At 38.6% G+C, this 21,234-nt stretch overlaps 1 protein-coding gene across 5 annotated transcripts in view; it reads left to right on the forward strand.

Annotated features, from left to right (window-relative positions):
* Positions 1–21,234, forward strand: part of SLC41A2 (solute carrier family 41 member 2) — a 127,998-nt gene that overhangs the window by 100,853 nt on the left and 5,911 nt on the right. For all 5 annotated transcript variants that reach the window (XM_031938841.1, XM_031938844.1, XM_031938843.1 and 2 more), the window contains 2 exons: positions 1,282–1,413; positions 2,448–2,596. In XM_031938841.1, the coding sequence (XP_031794701.1) occupies positions 1,282–1,413; positions 2,448–2,596 (281 nt within the window). The remainder of the gene's footprint in view (positions 1–1,281; positions 1,414–2,447; positions 2,597–21,234) is intronic.

Consider the following 21,234-nt stretch of genomic DNA (forward strand, 5'->3'; position numbering starts at 1 on the left):
CTTGATCATAATCTCCCCTTGGACCCTGATGGAGACACCTCAGGACCTTGAACCCAGGAGCCCCTAGAATAGCAGTACTTCTAACCTATTGAAATGTGGCCTGGCAGCTGCTCCTGCAGGATCTACAGCCACATTTATTTATTTTATTATTTATTTTAAAAGTTTTAATAATTGCTTTTTATTTTCAAAATATATAGTTTTCAACATTTACCCTTGTAAAACCCTGTCTTCCACATTTTTCTCCCTCCCTCCCCAACCTCCCTTTCCCCCTGAACAGCAAGTAATCCAATATAAGTTAAACATGTGCAATTCTTCTAAATATATTTCCACATTTATCATAGAGTGCACAAGAAAAATCAGATTTCAAAGGGAAAAAATGAGAAAGAAAAAAAAAGCAAGCGAACAACAACAAAAAAGGTGAAAATATTATGTTGTGATTCACATTCAGTTCAGATAGTTCTCTTTCTGAATGCAGATGGCTCTCTCCATCACAAGTCTATTGGAATTGCCTGAATCACCTCATTGTTGAAAAGAGTCACATCTATCACATTGATCATAATCTTCTTGTTGCTGTGGACAAATGTTCTTTGATTCTTTATATATGTGTGTGTGTATATATTTATATATATGTGTGTGTATGTGTGTATATGTGTGTGTACGGATGTGTATATATATATATATATATGTATATATATATATATATATATATATATATATATATATATATATATATATATATGTATAATATATAATATGTATATATTGTATAATTTAGCATCAGCTCATGTAAGTCTCTCCAGGCCTCTCTGAAATCCTCCTGCTGGTCATTTCTTATAGAACAATAATATATAGCATTCATATACCACAACTTATTCTGCCATTCTCCAATTGATGGGCATCCATTCAGTTTCCAATTCCTTGTCACTATAAAAAGGGCTGTCAGAAACATTTTTGCACATGTGTTCCTTAATTACACCTCAACCAAAGTCACACAGGGCCCTCAATCCAAGGCTTCTGACCCTGAGCCTATTGTTTTTTGTTTAGTTTGGTTTGAGGAGGTTGTGAGGCAATTAGGGTTAAGAGACTTGCCCAGAGTCACACAGGTAGGAAGTGTTAAGTGTCTGAGGCCAGATTTGAGATCAGGTCCTCCTGACTCAGAGCTGGTGCTCTATTGCTTTTTGCAGCCTCCTCAGAGAGGGTTTCACAAAGATTTGAAGCTTTGTCTGTAATTGAAGTGTTCATAACCATGTGTCTTTATGTCTCCCCATTCTTGTGTCTTAGGTATCGGTGGTAATTTAGTAGCTATACAAGCTAGTCGAATTTCTACCTACCTCCATTTACACGGCAAACCAGGCGAGGTGCCCGATGAAGCCAAAGGCTGCTACTACCCGTGCCGAACCTTCTTCGGTCCAGGTGTGTGCTTGGGGGGGTGACCCTGTGTCTGGAGTTTGTCTAAGACTAGGGGGGCTTTCGGGCAAGCAGCTCCAACTGAACAGCTGGGGTCAAGCGCCATAGTAGGCTTTGTTTGGAGGTAGTGGAATGCATAGAAAGCCAATCAATAAATATTTGTGGTTGTCATCCCTGTTCTAAACTGAGATCTACTATTTGGGGGGGGTTCATTATCAAGACAGAAAGGGATAGAGACTGATAGAACATTGGAGGATGAGCCGTGTGCCAGTCTCCTGACCTCACCCATTCTGTGCTGCCTTTATTCTGGGAGACTGTGCATGTGGGTCAGTGTGAGGGGACCCAAATAGGAGGAGGAATGGTGAGTGTCAAGCAGACTGGAGAGGAAGCTGGCCACTTCATTATCTCAGGCAATTACATTTGGAAACCAAACTCCAGAAGGAGGGGAAAGATACAGACAGAGATTAATGGGGATGGTGATAAAAATATAGTTGAGATCTAAACAGTTGTTACTTACTGTAACTTAATGAGACTGGACATGCTGAAACAAGGGCCTAGGAAGGCTCAGGGTCAGAAAGCATCGTGTTCTTTGTATGTGTCAAATAATTCTGTTCATCTAACACACATGTGCTGGGCTTCTCTCATGCCAGTAGATCCCAGAAATAGAGATAGGTGCTGGGAATAAGTGAGCTGAAGCATTGGCCAGGACTTTGGTGGTAACTTCCCAAGGAGAGAAGGCTTCCCCTTTCCTCCCATCTTTCCCTCTGATCTCATAAGGGACTTCTGGAACAATGTGACCAGCGACTCTTCACAAGCTGTCAGATTTCAGATCTGATGGCTTTATGGGGAGAATTTTATAGTAGCAAGAAGATAGTGAATAGCAATTGAAAATGATTTTTAAAAATTGAATGTGACACTGAGAAAGATATTCAAGTGGATGGGCTATTCAAATGATATTGAAGTACAAAATTTCATTACTTTTGATTGTTATTAACCAAAATTTGATTTAGCTCTAAACGCCTTTGTGTTTTCCATTACAGGAGTCAATAACAAATCTGCCCAAGTTCTTCTACTTTTAGTGATTCCTGGACATTTAATTTTCCTCTATACCATTCACTTAATGAAAAGTGGTCACACTTCCCTGACTGCAATCTTCATCGCTGTATTCTTATTTGCTGCTGTGTTACAGGTAGGAACTGAAACCTCTAACATTTTTTGTGCTTAAATTCCTTTAAGAATATGATATTTGGGGCAGCTAGGTGGGGCAGTGGATAGAGCACCAGCCCTGAAGTCAGCAGGACCTGAGTTCAAATCTGGTCTCAGACACCTAACACTTCCCAGCTGTGTGACCCTGGCAAGTCACTTAATCTCAACTGCCTCAGCCAAAAGGAAAAAAAAAAGAATATGCTATTTGGTTGTTTTGTGTAAGTAGTGTATAAGTAGTAAAAAGGAAGACATTTGCATTTTTCTTACCAGGAGTGGGACTAAAGAGCCTGGGCTGTCAGGGCAGACAAGTTGTAAGAGAGACAGAAGCATGGGAAAGAGTGGAGGACGCTGGCCTGGCATCAGGAAACCTGGACCCAAGTCCTCCTCATTGTGTTGTCCTGGGCAGATCACGGCTCCACTTGCCTCTGTTTCCTAATCTGTAAACTGAGTAGGTTGGGCTCAGTTGACTTCTGAGTTCCCCACAGCTCTAAATCTGTGATTCAGTGATACTGATTTATACCTCTTTCACCGTTTCCTCTCAGATGATAAAGTAATAATGAGAGTCATTATTCACCTTTCAAAATACTTTCCTTTATCTGAGATAAAATCATAGAGGGTAGGTGATATTGTTCCTATTTTATAGCTGAGGAAACCAAGGAAGCCAAGGTAAATTAACTGCCAAAGATCATGCAATTAATGAATAGTGATGGTGGAGAGTGAAGCCAAGCCTTGAACTCGGAAGGCTGGAACTCCTCCATAGGTGATGATGGGCTGCCTCTCATCGCCCTTGAAAGTCTCCCAAAGAACTAGGTAGTTGGCTTTGCCTTGTGTTGGGATTAATTCACAGAGAAGAAATCTGAATTTTTCATTGAAGTTCCAAGTGAATTCTAAGGCCAGTTAGTAAGAAAGAGTTAGAGTCACTGGGACATAAAACCAGAATGGACTTCAGGGTCATTTTATGTATAGACGTGGAAATTGATGTGAAGGATGAAGATCTTGGTATCTGTCCATGAGGTAACTTAGACATCGATTTCCTCATTTCTTACAGTATGATAGCATTCATCACGTGCATATACCATGACTTATTCAGTTACTCCCCAATTGATGGGGGTCTCTTTAATGTCCACAAAAAGAGCTGCTACAAATATATATATATATATATATATATATATATATATATATATATATATATTTCAATATTCAGTGACTTAAAGGGGAAGATGTTGGAAAGTTTGACCCACAAATGAGAACCCAGATGGACCAAAGCTGATAAGACCCAGAAACTTCACATCTATTTATCATGCCCCAGAATCCTCATATCTTTGTGTCATGGAACCCAGATGGGCTAAAGGCTGAAAAGCTCCAGAAAGCTCACATCCATCTATCATGGAACCCGGATGGGCTAAAGGCTTATAGGCCCCAGAAACCTCATATCTCTGTGTCATGGAACCCAAGTGGGCCAAAGCTGATAAGCCTTAGAAACCTCACATCCATTTATCATAGAACCCAAGTGGGCCAAAGGCTGGTAGGCCTCAGAAACCTCACATCTCTGTGTCATGGAACCCAGATGGGCTAAAAGCTTATACAAACCCCAGAAGCCTTACATCTCTGTGTCATGAATATTCTCCTCAAGAAGAAGGTGGAAGCCACTAGACATAGTGAGCACCAAGCAACATCATGAAAAATAAAATGTCTGTATTTACAGGACAGGATATTATTGGAATGAATCATTGCCAGTATGAGAATCATTTGTGAAATTCATATATTACTGACTTGGTAGAACAAAGATAAAAATCAGTTTCAAACTCCAGCACCTAGTACAGTGCCTTGCACATAGTAGGTGTTTATTAAATGTCTATGGAATTGAAACCAGAAGAATGTAAGTGAGAATATGTGGTAAGCAATTGAGGCAACTCCTACACCGGCCCATTTAAACAACTTGATGTCAGAAAACGGATAAAAGAACAGATGTCACATATTATTATTTCCCAAGATTACCCAATGTAAATCAGTCACCACAACAGAGAGAAGGAAAGAGCCTAGAAGCTGCCTCAGCCAGCAAACCCTTGATGTTGTTGAACAGATTGATGAGAGAGCTAAGAACAACATTGGTATAAACTCATGTGGAAAATCTTAATGTGGTGGAAGGTTCTGAGCCATCTTGGCTCATATAACAGAGAAAAACAAATTTTCAAAAAGGTTTGGAAAAGGACCTAATGAGAAAAGGTCGGCCCAAGGGCATTTAAGATGAGAAAAAGGGAAGACAGGAGAAAATGAAAAAAATCCAAACACATTTTTTCTCCATTAACTTGAATAATTTCACCACATTTGGACTATAAAATTGCAGTCCCTTTGTGCCCCACAAGGAAGTAGAAGTGATATTAAGGAAAATAAAAACATGAATAATAGGTGAAAAAGACCAGATATATAGAGGAGATTCATACTAGCGGTTAACTAATTTTGAGGACATGGAAGATCAAATTTCAGGGTATCTGAAAAAGAGGAAAATTCCAGACTTGAAAAAAAAACTCAGTTGTTATAAAAAATGACCTGGAATATATTCGTAACTATGGACTCCCATGTCTATTTTACCATGCATCAAATACCTACTTAATGAAGGTATGAGAAGAGTGGAGTTGAGACAAATCTGTCTGCTCCGCTCCCAAGCCCTTCCTCCATGCTTGTGTCAATCACCGTAGAGGCATTTATGGGCACGTAGCATGGAGAGCCAGTCTGGCTGCTTGGCCACTTTAGAGGCAGCTATTTGTCCTGTTGGTTCTTTTAAAAATCTCCTTTAAATCTTATGAGATACCTTTCAGCTTCCAGTTCACACCAGAAGATCTAAACTCTTTTTAGTAAAAGTCCCACAGTTGAATAATTTTATGTATCTTTCTTTTGTCTCCCAACTCAACTGAAAACTCTTGACTATAAGATCATGCCTTGTTCTTCTGTAGTGTCCTTTCAGGGCCTAGCATGGTGTTGAGCCCACTGGAGACACACAGCAAATCATTTGTGATGAAATGCCCAAAATCTCCTTCTCTTTCAGTCCTGCATTTTGTGAAGAGACTGCTCCATTGAGGGCCTCCAAGCAGCCAAAAAAAAAATGTCTGATGCAGGGGCAACTGCTAATGGACTTAGCCCCATGGCCCAGTGGAGTAATCTTTTCCAATTACTCTATTCAGTCTCTCCCACTGAATTCATTCATTTGGTCAGTGAGTGATCTTTGTTTTATCAGAAAAGCCTTAGATGTGACTCAGCACCAGCCACCCCAGAGACATTGCAAAGCCAAGCGAACATCCTCCTGTTTTTGCTAAACTTGAACTTCCTTTCTTTCATTGCTATAAATAGAGTTTGCTATGAAAAAAACAACTCCAAAGCTTTCTAATCATACATAAAAGTCTATTGAAACTATATGGTTTTTCTTGAAATGTTTAAATAGAAACCTTCAAAAAGTCTTGACTCATGATGCTGGGTCTTCTTCTGACTTGGGACCAAAAGCATCTTTTCTACTTCTACTTTTGGGGAGAGAGGTAAGAGGGAGACAGCAGGAAGCTGACAAAAAGGTGACATTTTATTTCAGGCCCTGAAACTGGCAAGGTTTTCATGTTGGACTTGGTGCCCTTCAGTGTCTGACCTATGGCAGAGCATTCCAAACTTGTATTGGTCTGATCAACTACAGTCAGACACACTAACCTGATTGTAACATAATGATGTCATTTTTTCTTCTTTTTTTCTATTAAAGCTTTTTATTTTCAAAAAACATGTATAGATAGTTTTTAGCATTCACCCTTGCAAAACCCTGTGTTCCAAATTTTTTCCCTCCTTTTGTATGTTAAACATGTGCAATTCTTCTATACATATTTCCATAATTATCATGCTGCACAAGAAAAATCAAATCAAAAAGGGAAAAATGAGAAAGAAAACAAAATGCAAACAACAACAAAAAAAGTGAAAATGCTATGTTGTGATCCACACTCAGTCCCAGGGTCCTCTCTTTGGATACAGATGTCTCTCTCTCCATCACAAGACCGTTGGAACTGGCCTGAATCACCTTGCTCTTGAAAAGAGCCACATCCATCAGAATTAATCAAATGATATCATTTTGATCATTTTGCTTCTCTTCGAGAATGAAGGACACCAACCAACCAACTTGATGCATGTCAGAGTCACCTTTTAGACTTTTCAATGTAAAAATATTCTCTTGTATCCCATGAAATATCGTCATTTTACACATTCATACACATACATATATATTACAACAGCTTGGGGTAGCTCCAGATTGCTTGATACTAAGGCAGTTCCATTATTCCAGTGAATGTACTCAGCTCTAGCCTTGGGATCACCATGGTGAAACTTAGGTTCAAGATGTAAAAGTGATCTCTTTCTAAGTTGTCTAGAGATTAAAAGACTTTCAGGGGAGCAGGATGATTTTCTCCATGAGTTCTGATTTGATTTTCAACTTTGGGGTTTGGGAGAGGAAGAAGGTGGTGATGGGCATCCAGAAAACTAAGACCCTCTAAGAATTATCTGACCTTGGTGGCCAGAGACCAGTCTTGGGTCAGGAAGATCCACATTCATGTCCTGCCTCTGTTAGAGAACGGCCATGTGCTCCCGGGAGGATCATTTAATATTCAGTGGCCCAAACAGACCTATATGGACATTGCAGGGCAGATGCATTAATTAGTTGAGGAAGTCTCTCCAGCTTACTTTGGAAAAAACAGTGCTACACACTGGGGATCCACGCACAGAACAAAATAAACTGCTGTCCAGAATATTGTATTTTGCTGATACAGTCTGTGATCAGGTGATTGAAATCCAGGAGGAAGGAGAGTTTGTTGCTGATAGAAAGGTTTCTAGCGAGTGTTTGATGGGAGGTGGATAGACATCAGAGTTGTGGGGAGGGGTCGCAGGAAAAGGAACTGTTGTCCTTCTGAATCCTATGTGAAAGGAAGAAGAGGGAGCTTGCTTGCCATAAGATGGGGAAAACATAGATTGATGGGATGTTCAGTGACTCGGAGCAGGGGAGAAGAGTGCCGTAGTAACGATGGTCAAGAATGTCACCTACTCAGGGAGACTGCGAATAGTGGGCAGAGTGCCCCGGGGAGGCCCTTTTCAATAGTGTGTCCATCTCCATCCTGGCTCTAGAAAAGGGCTTTTCCTGGGCCCAGGAAGGCTGTTGGTAAGGAAAGCCAGGGCAGGTCTTGTCCCAAGCAGCACACAGAGAGTTTGTCTCATTGCCCCCTCTGTCAGGATCCAAGAGGGCCATCTTACTTCCTCTAGACAGATGTGCTGTGGCCAACCTCTGTGGTGATAAAAGGCTTGGGTTGTTGGTCTCTCGGATGGCAGTGATGGACAACTGAGGACAAGGGAAGACAGGTTCTGATTCTACAAATGGCACTTCATTCTGAGGCAGCAGTGCTCCCTCTCTCCTTTGCAGCCATGTCCTGGATCTTCTTGGGTCCTTGCTGGCAATCCTCCCTTAATGTTTCAGGCCCTTAGAGTCCAATCCCCTTTCAATTTTAGGTCCCCAACTGAGACTCAAACCTGGAGAACCAGGAGCCAGCCTTGAGTTTTAGCTGATTGAAACAAATTATCAGTGAGATCAAATTCCTGCATTCGATCCCTTTGTTCCTTTGTTTGCCTGCCTTGTTCTCAGCCTCCATATTTCATGTACCTCCAAACCCTTTCGGTTAGGAGTAGAGTTAGAAACAAAATGAATTTACGATTCGGGTTATGGATGGATGGACTGGGGAAAATATATGCCTGCTATAGAAAAGCAACTCAAAGCATAAATCCTCCTGGTGGTGAATAAAGTGTGTTATCTCATGTATCTAGGACACATCACTTAATAATGGTCTGTTTTGTGTATGAAGACCCTCCTAGAGTTAATGAGTCATCCCAATTTATCCAAATAATGCCAGAACTTCTTCAGGTTCCCATATGGCTATCATCCCACAAAGCAGTGAAACTGTATGAAAGACTAGAGTTCCTTATATTTCACCCTCAATAGCGCTTGCATTTGAAATGATTTTTCAGTTAGAGTAGTAGGAGACGTTCTCATCCAGTATTCCCTCTTATCATCAGTAAGTATTTATGATGATATAATATTACTATATTTAAAACCATCATTTTGGACTGGAACAAAAATTTGTATATGAAAGTAATGAATTTTCATAAAATGGCTAAAATTAATAAAGGGCTGTAAAAGACAAAAGGGACCTGAATATTACAAGACATCTTTACATGTGATTTGCTATGGAGCCTGTAACTTTAGGCCCATGGTCCCATGCTTTTTCCATCTGGGCAGACACAAGGGGCAGAGTTGCCTCAAATAATGCATTGTAGGGATTTCTCCATCACTAAAGGGCTTTAAAAAGCACAGCCTGCATGACCACTTATGAGAACTATTGTGGAAGGGATTCAGGCTTTGGGGAGGGGCTGCTTCTAGATGACCTTTGGAGGTTTCTTCCAAACCTGTTATTCTGTGATTCTATTCTGGTTTAATTTTTCTTTTTTCCTGCCTACTCATTTGCATAGGGATACTTTCTTTCTTTGCAAGCAATATGGCATGATTCTCTAGACCCTGGATTTTGCCTTTTCTGATTCCCTGTTATCCTCTCAAAACCAGCTAATTTACTGCATCGAAAGCATAATCTGAATTTCTAAACTGTGTCATACCTCATCGGCCTTCCTTCATGGATGTATATAGAAACGAAACTTATAATTTTCTTTTTTTCTTTTGGTTCATATCCATTTGTTTGCCCTCCTCCCTAAGCTGTTTTTCAAGGACTCCTTCCTTTGCTAGTATAGCAAGTCTGACCAACTACAAAGATAATTACTCCCCTTCTAGTTCCACCAAAAAAGCCAAATGCCAATCTCTTGAGCAACAAAGGATCAGTACACCACATGGTTCCTTTTCCATGTTTAACTGCAAAGCCCCCAATTGTTTACTCTTTGTGCTACAAACCCTTCATGTGTTTGTCCGTTTTTCTTTTTCTATAACAGAGACATTTATTTGAAGCAATATAAAACTTGTTTGAAGCAAATTCAACAAAAATGGCCATAGGTTGAATATAATGAAAAATACTATTTCTAGGGCAAAATAATGTCTAAAGGAAATAATCAGCACGAAGATGTCTCACAATATCTAGATACCTTTTGCCTTTTACAATCTTTTATTAATTCTATACATTTTATGAAAATAAAACTGATTTCATTCTTATTTTTCTTTTTATTATGGCTACAGAAGCATATTAATAATCTTATCATTAATAATCAACAAATTCAACAAAAAGTTGTCATTGTTTGAATATGGTGCAAAATGATTATTTCTAGGGCAAAATAATGCCTAAAAGAAATAATCTGTGTGAAGATGTCTCATAATATTCAGGTCCCTTTTGTCTTTTACAGTCCTTTATTAATTCTATCCATTTTATGAAAATTAAACTGGATTTCACTCTTATTTTCCTTTTTATTATGGATACAGAAGCATATTAATAATCTTTAATGTAGCAGGTCTCAGGAGAAGTAAAAAATGGAGCCTTTTTAGCCTTAAAGTCTTTGGAATTCCCAGAGTGTTTATTAATATAATTGTGTCCCAGTGAATTGAAATAACTTCTGAATAAAATGTTTAATTCCTTGTTTTAGGCAGAAATTATTTTCTACGTAATACTAGGTTTTTAAGCTGTGTTAAAATCCTGACCAAACGTAGTGGTGGAAAAAAACCATTGTGAAAACCTTTCCCATGACTATATGCTTGTATAAAATACAGAATAATTCTACATGAGGAACAAATAGTGATCTCAATGAAGAAAAGATGGGTAAATTTAAAAATTCAGGTCTAATCCTAGGAAGTCACTTTACCTCAATTGCCTCAGCAAAACAAACAAAAAATTCAGGTCAACAAATGTTTATTAAGCATAAACTACTGTGTGCCTGCATTGTGCTTATCAGGCTATCTCTGCTTTTGAGGCGGTAATGATGGAGTTAAGAAAATAAAACTTCCACAAAATAAGTGCAGAAGAATGTAAATTCTTTTTGTGTGACCCTGAGATTACAAATCTTTTAAAATTGTTATTTTCTGAGGATGGAGACTTGTAAGAGTCCTTGTGGTCCTTCTTTCCAGTAAGCCAAGAGTTCTTCTCCACCTCTTTCTATCTCCCTGCCATGGGTATTTTGTGGGCATCTCTGCATCTCAGAGCTGTCTGGCCCACTGGGGTGAGCGTGTGCTCTTGGGAGCACACCAGACAGGATGCTCTATGGCATCTGTTCTAATACTTTGATCTCAGGACCTCTTTAACTTCTTAAAACATTCCAGAAGAGCTTTTCTCCCCCTCTCCTCACCTCATCTTGCAGAGAGCCTTAATTCCTATGGATTATAGCTATTGACTTTTATCATATTCGAAATCAAAATGTCTCTGTATTATTGTAAAAATAGATGTGACCTCATGGATAAACTGGAAATCTTGGATTTTACTGATGTTCCAGAGAAACAATCTATCACATGAGAGGAAAAGATAATGTTGGAGGGGATGTGGGAAAACTGGGACGCTAATACATTCTTGGTGGAGTTGTGAATTAATCTGACCATTCTTAAATATAATTTGGAACTATGCCCAAAGGGCTATCCAACTGTGTATGCAGTGTCTCTCCTGGCTCTGTATTCCAAAGAGATCATAAGGAGAGAAAGGGACCCACCCATATATGCAGAAATGTTTGTGGCAGCCCTTTTTGTAATGTCAAGAAACAGGAAACTGAGTGGATGCCCATCAGTTGGGGAATGGCTGAATAAATTATGGTATATGAATGTTAAATGGAATATTATTGTTCTGTAAGAAATGATCAGGATGATTTCAGAGAGTCCTGGAGAGACTTATATGAGCTGATGCTGAGTGAAGTGAGCAGAACCACGAAACCATTATGCACGGCAATAGTGAGATTATATGATGATCAATTCTGATAGACATGGCTCTCTTCAACAATGAGATGATTCAGGCCAATTCTAATGAATTTGTGATGAAGAAAACCATCTACACCCAGAGAGAGAGCTCTGGGAACTGAGTGTGGACCACAACATAGCATTCTCACTCTTTTTGTTGTTGTTTGCTTGCATCTCATTTTTCTTCCTTTTTGATCTGATTTTTCTTGTGCAGCATGATAAATGTGGAAATATGTATAGAAAAATTGCACATGCTTAACATATATTGGATTACTTACTGTCCCTTATTGGAGGGAAGAGAGAGAAAAATTTTGGAACACAAGATTCTGCAAGGGTAAATGTTGAAAATTATCCATGCATGTGTTTTGAAAATAAAAAGCTTTATTTAAAAAAAAAAAGAAACAATCCATCCCAGCAATTTTTAGGCATTGGACCAGATAGGGCCTTGGATCTGCAGCCAGAGAATTTGTTATAGATATGAAATTCTAGAGTTCAGGACTAGATGCAGCGTGGGAACCTGGCAGTATTTAGATCCCAACTCCTTAAATTGTGAATCCATATGGAGATATGGATTCTTGTAACTGACTGTAGAGGTTCCAAAATTATCAGTAAATTTGTCTTGTATACCTATTTTATATATCTCTATTACTTATATATCTGTATCTATATTAAAATATACCTGTTTTATATATATATATATATATATATATATATATATATATATCACTCAGGGTTATGTAAAAATTTCTCAGGCAAGAAAGAATTGTGAGTGCAAAAAAGTGTAAGAAGCCCTGGTCTGGGTTCCATAACACCAGTTGTGCTGATAAACTTGACCAGTTTGGATTTTCCAATAGAGTTGGAATTGATATCTTGGCAGAAGGTGACATATTCCTGGTGCCTCCCTGGCAAAAGTAATAATAATAATAATAATAACTGGGATTTTCTAGTACTTTATGGTTTATAAAATGTTTTACTGTGCATATGTTGTGTTTCATTTGATTCTTACAACAACCTTGTGAGATAGGGCCTATTTATGGCAGTTTTCACTGAGAATCTTGGAGGGAGAAAAAGTTTTATATGACTTCTAGCTGCTTCTCTGTAAAGATCCAGACAGATGCTTTTCTACAAGATCCCCAACAAGTAAGTAGGCACCTGGCCCCTGCCTAGGAGATCCCCAGCCCTGAAGAATCCCTAGTCTCCTGAGGTAGCTAATGCCCCTTCATCAGAAAATGTCTCCTCTACAGCTAAAAGTGGCCTCTGCCAGTTCTGGCTAGTGTTCCCCTTTCTGCCCTTGGAGTCAGGCGGGATGAAGAACAAGTGATTCTCTCCTTTGAATCCCGCTTCAGTACTTAGACTAAACATCCCTGGTCTGCTACTTCTGCCTCTTTAAGGGATAGGAAAACTGCTGTTTAGCCTGGAGAAGTCTTTATTGGGGATGAGAGGCGAGGAGTGGGGAGTGATGTTAGCTGTCTGTCTCTGGGTCATGGCCTGCAGCCTCCTCTCCCTGTGCTCTAGCATGTCCCAGAATGGGACATTCAGAACTGAGCATAATATTCTAGGTGGGCAGGCTGTCTCTATTACTGCTAACCCCCATTCCCTTTTATCTGCTCTCTGTCCAAACCTGTGGTTACAGCAGAAGCAGCCTGGGAAGTCAGGAGTGCAAGTATCCTGCTTCCATTAGCCTGGAGAGTTAGGGCACATGACCCACAGGCCAATGGGATGCAAAGACCACCGATCTGAGTCCCATTCTCTGCACAGAGCTCTTAGGCCAGGCATCCACTCTGAAGAGAAAAGTATTGTTGAAGCCCTGAATTCCTCTATAGGACTAACCTGGAAGAGCCTGCTTGAGTACCAGTTCACAGTATGGACCAACTGACAGTATGGGGGAGAAAGTGTGGGGGTCTTGCCCTTCCAATTGAACAGCAAATACTTATTTATTCATTCATTAATTCGTTTGTTTATTCCTTTATCTATCTGTCTGTCTAATTAGATTTTATTTTCAAATCATATGCATGGATAATTTTCAAGATTCACTCTTGCAAAACCTTGTGTTCCAAATTGTTGCCCTTCCTTCCCCCCATCCCCTCCCATAGATGGCAAGCAATTCAGTGTATGTTAAACATGTGCAATTCTATATTTATTTCCACAGTCACTGTGCTTTACAAGAAATATCAGATCAAAAAGGAAAAAAATGAGAAAGAAAATTAAAAATGCAAACAACAACAAAAAGAGTAAGAATGTTTTGTTGTGGTCCACGCTCAGTTCCCACAGTCTTCTCTCTGGGTATAGATGTCTCTCTTCATTAAAAGATCATTGGAACTGACCTGGATCATCTCATTGTTGAGAAGAGCCTCATCCATCAGAATTGATCATTGTATAATCTTGTTACTGTGTACAGTGATCTCTTGGTTCTGCTCATTTCACTTAACATCAGTTCATGTAAGTCTCTCCAGACCTCTCTAAAATCATCCTACAACAAATATTTATTAAGTAGACAGTGAGTTCAGTATTAAATTACACACTCTTCAAGGACAGGTACCCTCTGATTTTTCATCTTTGTTTCCCCAATGCTTAGCAAATTGCCTGGGATATAGTGTTTACCTCCTCGCTGTATGTTCAGTTGAGTCCCTATTACATAGGAAAGTCCAGACCAGGTGCTGAGAACCTAGACAATCATGTAGAGTGAGTGAACTTACCCCCTCCCAGCTAGGCTGGGGATAAGGCTTTGGCTGTCTGTGCCGTTAATAATGTTAGGCAGTTGGCCCAGCCTTGCTCTTAATCCCAGCCTCCAAAAAAATGAAGGACCAGCCTTTCCAAAATATGGCAGGCCTAACTAGAAAGTGTGGTTCATTTAGCTTTCTGTATTCTCAAATGGTTTTAGGCTTGTATTTTGGTAGTCATAGTGGGAGAAGAAGTGGAATTGAGAAGGAGGAAAGAATTGTTTAAGGAAAATTGGAGAAATGCAGTTCTTAGAATTTGCCTTGGGTGTAAAAATAACAAAGTGAACAGCTCTGAGACCGAGTGCAACATTTACCTGAAAACAAGGGGTGGGGACTTGTAAGATGTCCCCCCTGGCACTGTTAAGGCAATTTCAGATATAATTAGATGTTCTGAATAGTATAATTGTGCTATTACTATTTAGGCTATGGAGCTTTGAAACTGAGGCATTTCCCCAATTCCATATTTATGATTTATACTCCAAACAGAGAGTATTGGGCTTTAGGCCAGCAAGCAGTATATAGAAGATGAAATGACTGTCTGCCCTATTTGAGAAATAGCATGGCTGTAACTATGTGCAGCAAAGCATCGAGGAAAGGAGTTATTTTCAGCCTTGTCAAGCCTGATCAAAATGAAGGCAAGGCTTGAGAGACGGAGCCATCCTTTTCCCAGCATACTGCTTTGGACATTTGAAAGCTTCTCTCTGAGTTCACAATCTTGCTGAGATAGCAAAGATGACTCCAAAGACTTTTCATATCAGCCAGTCAAATCTTATAGGACAGATATATTAATGATTCTGGCAATAAGCATTTAATGGGAAACTATAGAAGCCATCATCCAGCAAAATTTGTCCCAGTAAAAATGATTGTTTATGTCCCCGGCACTTCTAACATTCATCGGTCTGAAGTTAATCTTATATTTTGAACATTTTAGGTCACAGGGGTCCTCAAACTTTTTAAACAGGAGGCCAGTTCACTGTCCCTCAGACTGTTGGAGGGCCGGACTATAGTAAAAACAAAAACTTTGTTTTGTGGGCCTTTAAATAAAGAAACTTCATAGCCCTGGGTGAAGGGGATATATGTCCTCAGTTGCCGCATCTGGCCCACGGGCCGTAGTTTGAGGACCCCTGTATCTAGGATTTAAAAAAAATATTTAGGATCATCCTACAATTTTAAACATAGTTCTATTTTTTTTAAACCAAAAGTTGTGTCATTAACATAATGGTGATGTCTGAGCCAAAGAATATTTTTAAGTGTTTATGAATAAATTGTTAAAAAAAAAAACCTTGAAAACTAAAACACTTATTAGGTATATGTTATCATTTAAATAAAAGCCCGGGCTTCAGTTCCAATTCTTCCACTTAACTAGAAATGTGATCTCTTTTTTCATTGATAGAATGTGGATGGATAACCCTGATTGCTCTTTCACAGAGATATGTGAGCCTCAGCATAACCTGTTTGATAAACCTTAAAGTGCTGCATCTACATACTATTGTGTGTATATATATATATATATATATATATATATATATATATATATATATATACATACATTGGAGGCATTCAGGTGGCCCTGTGGACAGAGTGCTGGGTCTGAAGCCAGGAGGATCTGAGTTCAAATATGGCCTTAGATTCTTACTAACCATATGACATGGGCAAGTCATTTAGTACTATTTAACACTTCATCTACTAGAGAAGGAAATGGCAAACTACTTTAGAATCTTTGCCAAGAAAAAGAATTAGATGTGACTGAATGACTGAATAACAACAAACTGTTCTACATGCTGTATAAATATTTATTTATGCTGCTGCTGTTGGTAGTAATAATGATGCTAACAAAATCCTATATTGTCATGATTTCATATAATCATTGTTAGGTGGAAGTGACATTTTATTGGAGAAAAAGGGACTTCAGCAAGTGTTATATTAGTTTTAGGGAAGAAAAACATGAGTAATTATATCTTCAAAGTTTGTCTCATGAACTCCACATTGTCATTATAGACTTTATACAGATATTACATGGACAGAGACATGGACCTGGAATTCTAAAAGGGTGGGTTGGTGGTAGACCAGCTCTGGCAGGAGCCTATCAATTTGAAAGGACTTAGAAGGTCCCAAGGTCAGAAAGGCTCCCAGAAGATTGATCTCCAAGTCCATTAGATTTTCGAAATTGTGGTGGTAGGGGGTGCAGTTGGGAATTTGGGCGCATCTCTCCCCACCTCCACTGATGCAATGACAAAGATTTGGAAATACTGAAGGAAGTGTCTTTAGAAGACCTAAAAGATTTTTTTCTCCTGAGGCGATTGGGGTTAAGTGACTTGCCCAGGGTCACACAGCTAGGAAGTGTTAAATGTCTAAGGTCACATTTGAACTCAGGTCCTCCTAACTTCAGGGCTGGTGCTATATCCACTGCACCATCTAGCTGCCCCTTTTTTATTTAAATAAGGGATACCTCTGGGAAGGGAAGGAGAGAAGAGGGAATATATTAGATGCAAAACCAAAAGATAACACTAAAAATAGTTTTTAAAGAAAAGAAAAATTAGTTAAGATTGCAGGCAACAAATAATAAAATATTGAAAAATACAGGATGGATAGGACATAATATTATTACAAACGCTATCAGATAACGGTCACCACGCTGGATATTTTTGCTGGACTGTTTTCTTTGTTGGAAGGGAGGGTTCCATCTCAGAACTGCATGTAGAAAGTGCCTGCTATGTATCAGGACCTCATAATAATATAATATATAATATTGTATATATTATAATAATATAATATATAATTATAATACACAAAACAAATATAAATAAATATAAATTTTAAAATTCATTCAATTCTCACAATAACCTTTGAGATAGGAGCTCTTATATGGACATACATCTGGCTATACATACATACATACATACATATTCATATATGCATACACATATATTATGTTTATATATATTCTATATTATAATATGGGGAAACTGAGGCAAAATAGAGGTAAAGTAGCTTACCCAAGATCACAGACCAAGGCGCTATATTTGGGGCTGAATTTGAACTCTGATATTTTGGCCCCTAGACTGTGATATAAAGACAAAAGACGTCAGCAAAACCTTTTTTTTTGTTGTTTAAAGCAAGTACTTTGTGTGTATCTAATCTGTGTGTGTGTGTGTGTGTGTGTGTGTGTGTGTGTGTGGTTATTATCAACACTGTTATGAGGAACCTCCAAATAACAAATTTTCTTTGTGCTCTTACTAAATGTGACCAATAACAAACCGGGAAAGTACCGTGTCTAGTCTTCTTTTATGTGGTGCTGTATCCAAAGTCTTGCAGAAGTCTAAGATGACTTTTTGCCTTTGCCTTCGTGCCATTGATCAGTTAATTCACTGTGACCCTTTTTCTGTATAAATCAGTCTGCCGTCTGTCAGTCACTGTCTGCAGGCCTGCAAATGTTCTCAGTTCTTTACTAAGTCCAATGACTTAAGGATCCTTGAGACCCAGAAGAGGCCTGGATTCCAGATCTCATTTCTTTGTTGTCCCCTTGATTCGTATCCTCAGCTCTGTCCTTCTAAAAGAAGCTCATTAAACCAGTTTCTTATTGTGAATTTATTTGATTGTGCTTGTGAAAATCTAAGGGTTTGTGCCAGATTAGGGCTCTTTTTAAATAAGCATTTACTCGTTTTATTACTGGTTGCTTTGTTTTTGGTCCCTCCCTCTGATTTCATTGGTATAGGAAATTTCCAGCAAAGAAAGTACATATACTAACACAGACCAGCACCTGCTCTATAGCATGGAACGGTGTGCGAGTTACTTGTGATGCCGTGCAGTAGTTCCATTTATTAACAAAGAGTAAACCTGACAACTTAGCATATGCAACATGCCCTCTTTTGGCGTGTCACTTTTTCTGCTTGATTTGGATTTTGACACCTCCATTTGATATTCTTCCTCATAGACCACCTGTGAAGAAATGGTACATTTTTAGAAGTCTAACCTAATTTCTAGACTGGCAGTTTTCAGTGACATTTAAGTCAGACTCATTCTCGAGCCTCTGAAACAGATTTATTTTCATCTTTCAGACACGATTCTTAATCTCTTTTAACTTGACATAGTGGGGGATCATGTTATGATATTCTTTTTTTTATTGTTATTCAATGCAATTGGGGTTAAGTAACTTGTCCAGGTTCTCACAGCTAGTAAGTGTCAAATGTGTAAGGTTGGATTTGAACTCAGGTTTTCCTGACTTCGGGTCAATACTCTATCTATTGGAGTGCCACCTAGCTGCCCCTTATTCTTTCTCTACATGGGCAGTTTGGTAATTTCTGAATAATTCTGCTTTAGTTCTTTTTTTCAGAATTTATCATTCCATCAGTTGGGATGAGAGACCCATTAGAAGGCAGCTGTTTCCTCATTACAGACTCACTTAGACTTCAGGCACTGGTTTTGGTGCTGTCTTGAATGAAAAAATGAATTTCATCAGTAAAAATGTCATTTTTCTAATCTTTGACACTCTAGTTTTTGTACAATCTTATCTATAACAAGTGTATTTTTTCATAACAATGGTTGCCAGATGTTTACTTTGACAAGTCTCCTTATCATTCTTCCTATTTTAAGAAGCTGACCCCATACTGTAACTGAATTAAAACAGTTTTCCAGCTACCAGGTTCCTCTTTGCTTCTTCTGTATGACTACATGTTGTTTTGTACTTCATTGTGATCAATCTTATCTCACTGTTGACTTGAAGGATGCTGGAAACATGAATTCCTCATTCCATCAAAGTGTATTTTTTAAGCGTTTCAACTTTGGTATATTTCCTTAAAGTGATGTCCTTTTTTTTTTTTTCAAATCACAGAATTAGAAACTCAACAAAAGGCTATAAAGTAAAATCCTACTATGTGGCATGAAATCCAGCACTCAGCTATCAGAGAACTAATTAACAGTGGAGAAACCAGGCAGCTCAGTGGCTCAGTGGATAGAGCACCAGCCCTGAAGTCAGGAGGACAAGAGTTCAAATCTGGCTTCAGACACTTAACAATTCTTAGCTGTGTGACCCTGGGCAAGTCACTTAATCCCAGTTGCCTCAGCAAAAAATACCAACCAAAAAAAAAAAAAAAAGACAAAAACAAATCAAACTATTGCTCATTCCGGCTATTTCAACCAACTAGGATTACCTATGTTCCAGATTCACCTCTGAAAAGAAGGGAGGGAAGTGTATCTTCTCAAGGAAGTGAATCTTCTCATGATCATTATAATTTCTGAGCTTTGGGTTCCATCTTTTTATTGTTCTTTCCATTTATATTGTTGTCATATATACTTTCTTGGTTCTGCTTATTGTACTTTATACAATTTTATTTATGCCTTCTGATTCCTCTTTGAATTCGTTACATTCTTTCTTAAGACATAGTAATATTCTATTACATTCTTCTCCCCAACTTGTTTAATCATTCTTCAATTGGTAGGGATTCACTTTGCTACCAATTTTTTTTTCTAGTACCACAAAAAGTGCTCTGTGTATTTTTTAGTGTAGCTGAGAACTTCATGTCATCTTTGCTTCTGGTCCCAAACTGACATTTAAGATTGTTCAGGTGACCTGATTTTTATTTTCCTAAAAGTATCCAACATCTCCACATTCTCTTGAGAATATTACTGTTTGGGGAGGGATAACTCCATGGGCTGCTGAAAAGTGCCCTTGGAGACATCCTTTAATAGAATGGTCAATAGACTTATCAAAGAATATGGATAGTCGGCTTTCCAAGGAAGAAATCCAAGCATCAACAACCACATAAAGTGTATCCCAAGTCATTAATAATAAGAGAAATGCAAATTAAAATAACTAAGATTGGTAAGGATAACAAAAAGGGAAAATGACAGTTGTGGGAGCTGAGAGAAATGAGGCACACCAATGATATAGTGTGGCTGGGAATGACCCATCATTCTTTCTTCATCCTTCCTTCCTTCCTCCCTCCTTCTCTCCCTTCTCCCTCCCTTCTTCCCTCCCTTCCTTTTTTTTTCTTCCTTCCTTTTCTTTTTCTTCCTTCCTTTCCTCCCTCCCTTTTTATTTCTCTCTTGATTTTCTTCCTTCTTTTCTTCTTTTTTTTCCCCCTAAATGAGGTAGATGGGAAAGACAGGAGTGAAGTAGGGACAGAAGTAGGAAAAAAGAAAGGAGAAAAGAAAAGAAGAAAGAAAGGAAGGAAGAGAAGAAGGAAGAAAAGGGAAAGAAGAAAGGAAGAAAAAAAATAGAGTTATGAAAGCTTTTTAATCAATGGAAGAGAAAGATATCTAAAAAGAATCCCAGAAAAGCAGGATTGCTTTGAATGTTCCTTGTGTAATTCATTATGTTTCTAAAGAAAAGTAAGCTGTGTGTAATAGAGATCCTTGGTTTCATTTTCAATCCTCTCTTCTTTCTCTGTTACCCTAAATGCCTTTTTTCTTTGGTGTTAAGTTTAGAATTAAAACAAAAGTTGGATTTGGAGTCAGAAGGTTTGGGTTTGAATCCCACTTTGTGCCTTTCACCCACTTTGAGTCCATTTTTTGTTTTTTGGGGGGGCTTTGATTGTTGGTTTTTTTCCTGCAAAAGGGGAAGGCAGGATTAAATCAGTAAAGCCCCATTCGACTCTGAATCTCACAGTCCTCCTCAGGAGAAGAGATTAACTGTTCCCCACACTAAGCATGGAAAGGAAGGTTTGAGTTTGTAAGGGAGGAAAAAGTCGTGAAGAGACAAGGAGATTGAACCATGTCTGTGAGGATGCTTTATTTTTGCTAATTAAATTAATTTCACAAAGCATTTATTAATCACCTACTATGTCGTGCATGGTTCTAGGCTCTGGGGACACAAAGATGAAGCAGTTACTGCTTTTAAGTATCTTACATGTCGATGTTTCTTATTCATATCATTGTCTCTCCCCCCAATAAAAATCTCCCCTGTAAAAAGGTACAGTTGTACAAAACAAGGCAGTACGTTGACCACCTCTGACAATGGGTCCA

Source organism: Sarcophilus harrisii, chromosome 5 (genome assembly GCF_902635505.1).
Source record: "Sarcophilus harrisii chromosome 5, mSarHar1.11, whole genome shotgun sequence".
NCBI lineage: Eukaryota > Metazoa > Chordata > Mammalia > Dasyuromorphia > Dasyuridae > Sarcophilus > Sarcophilus harrisii.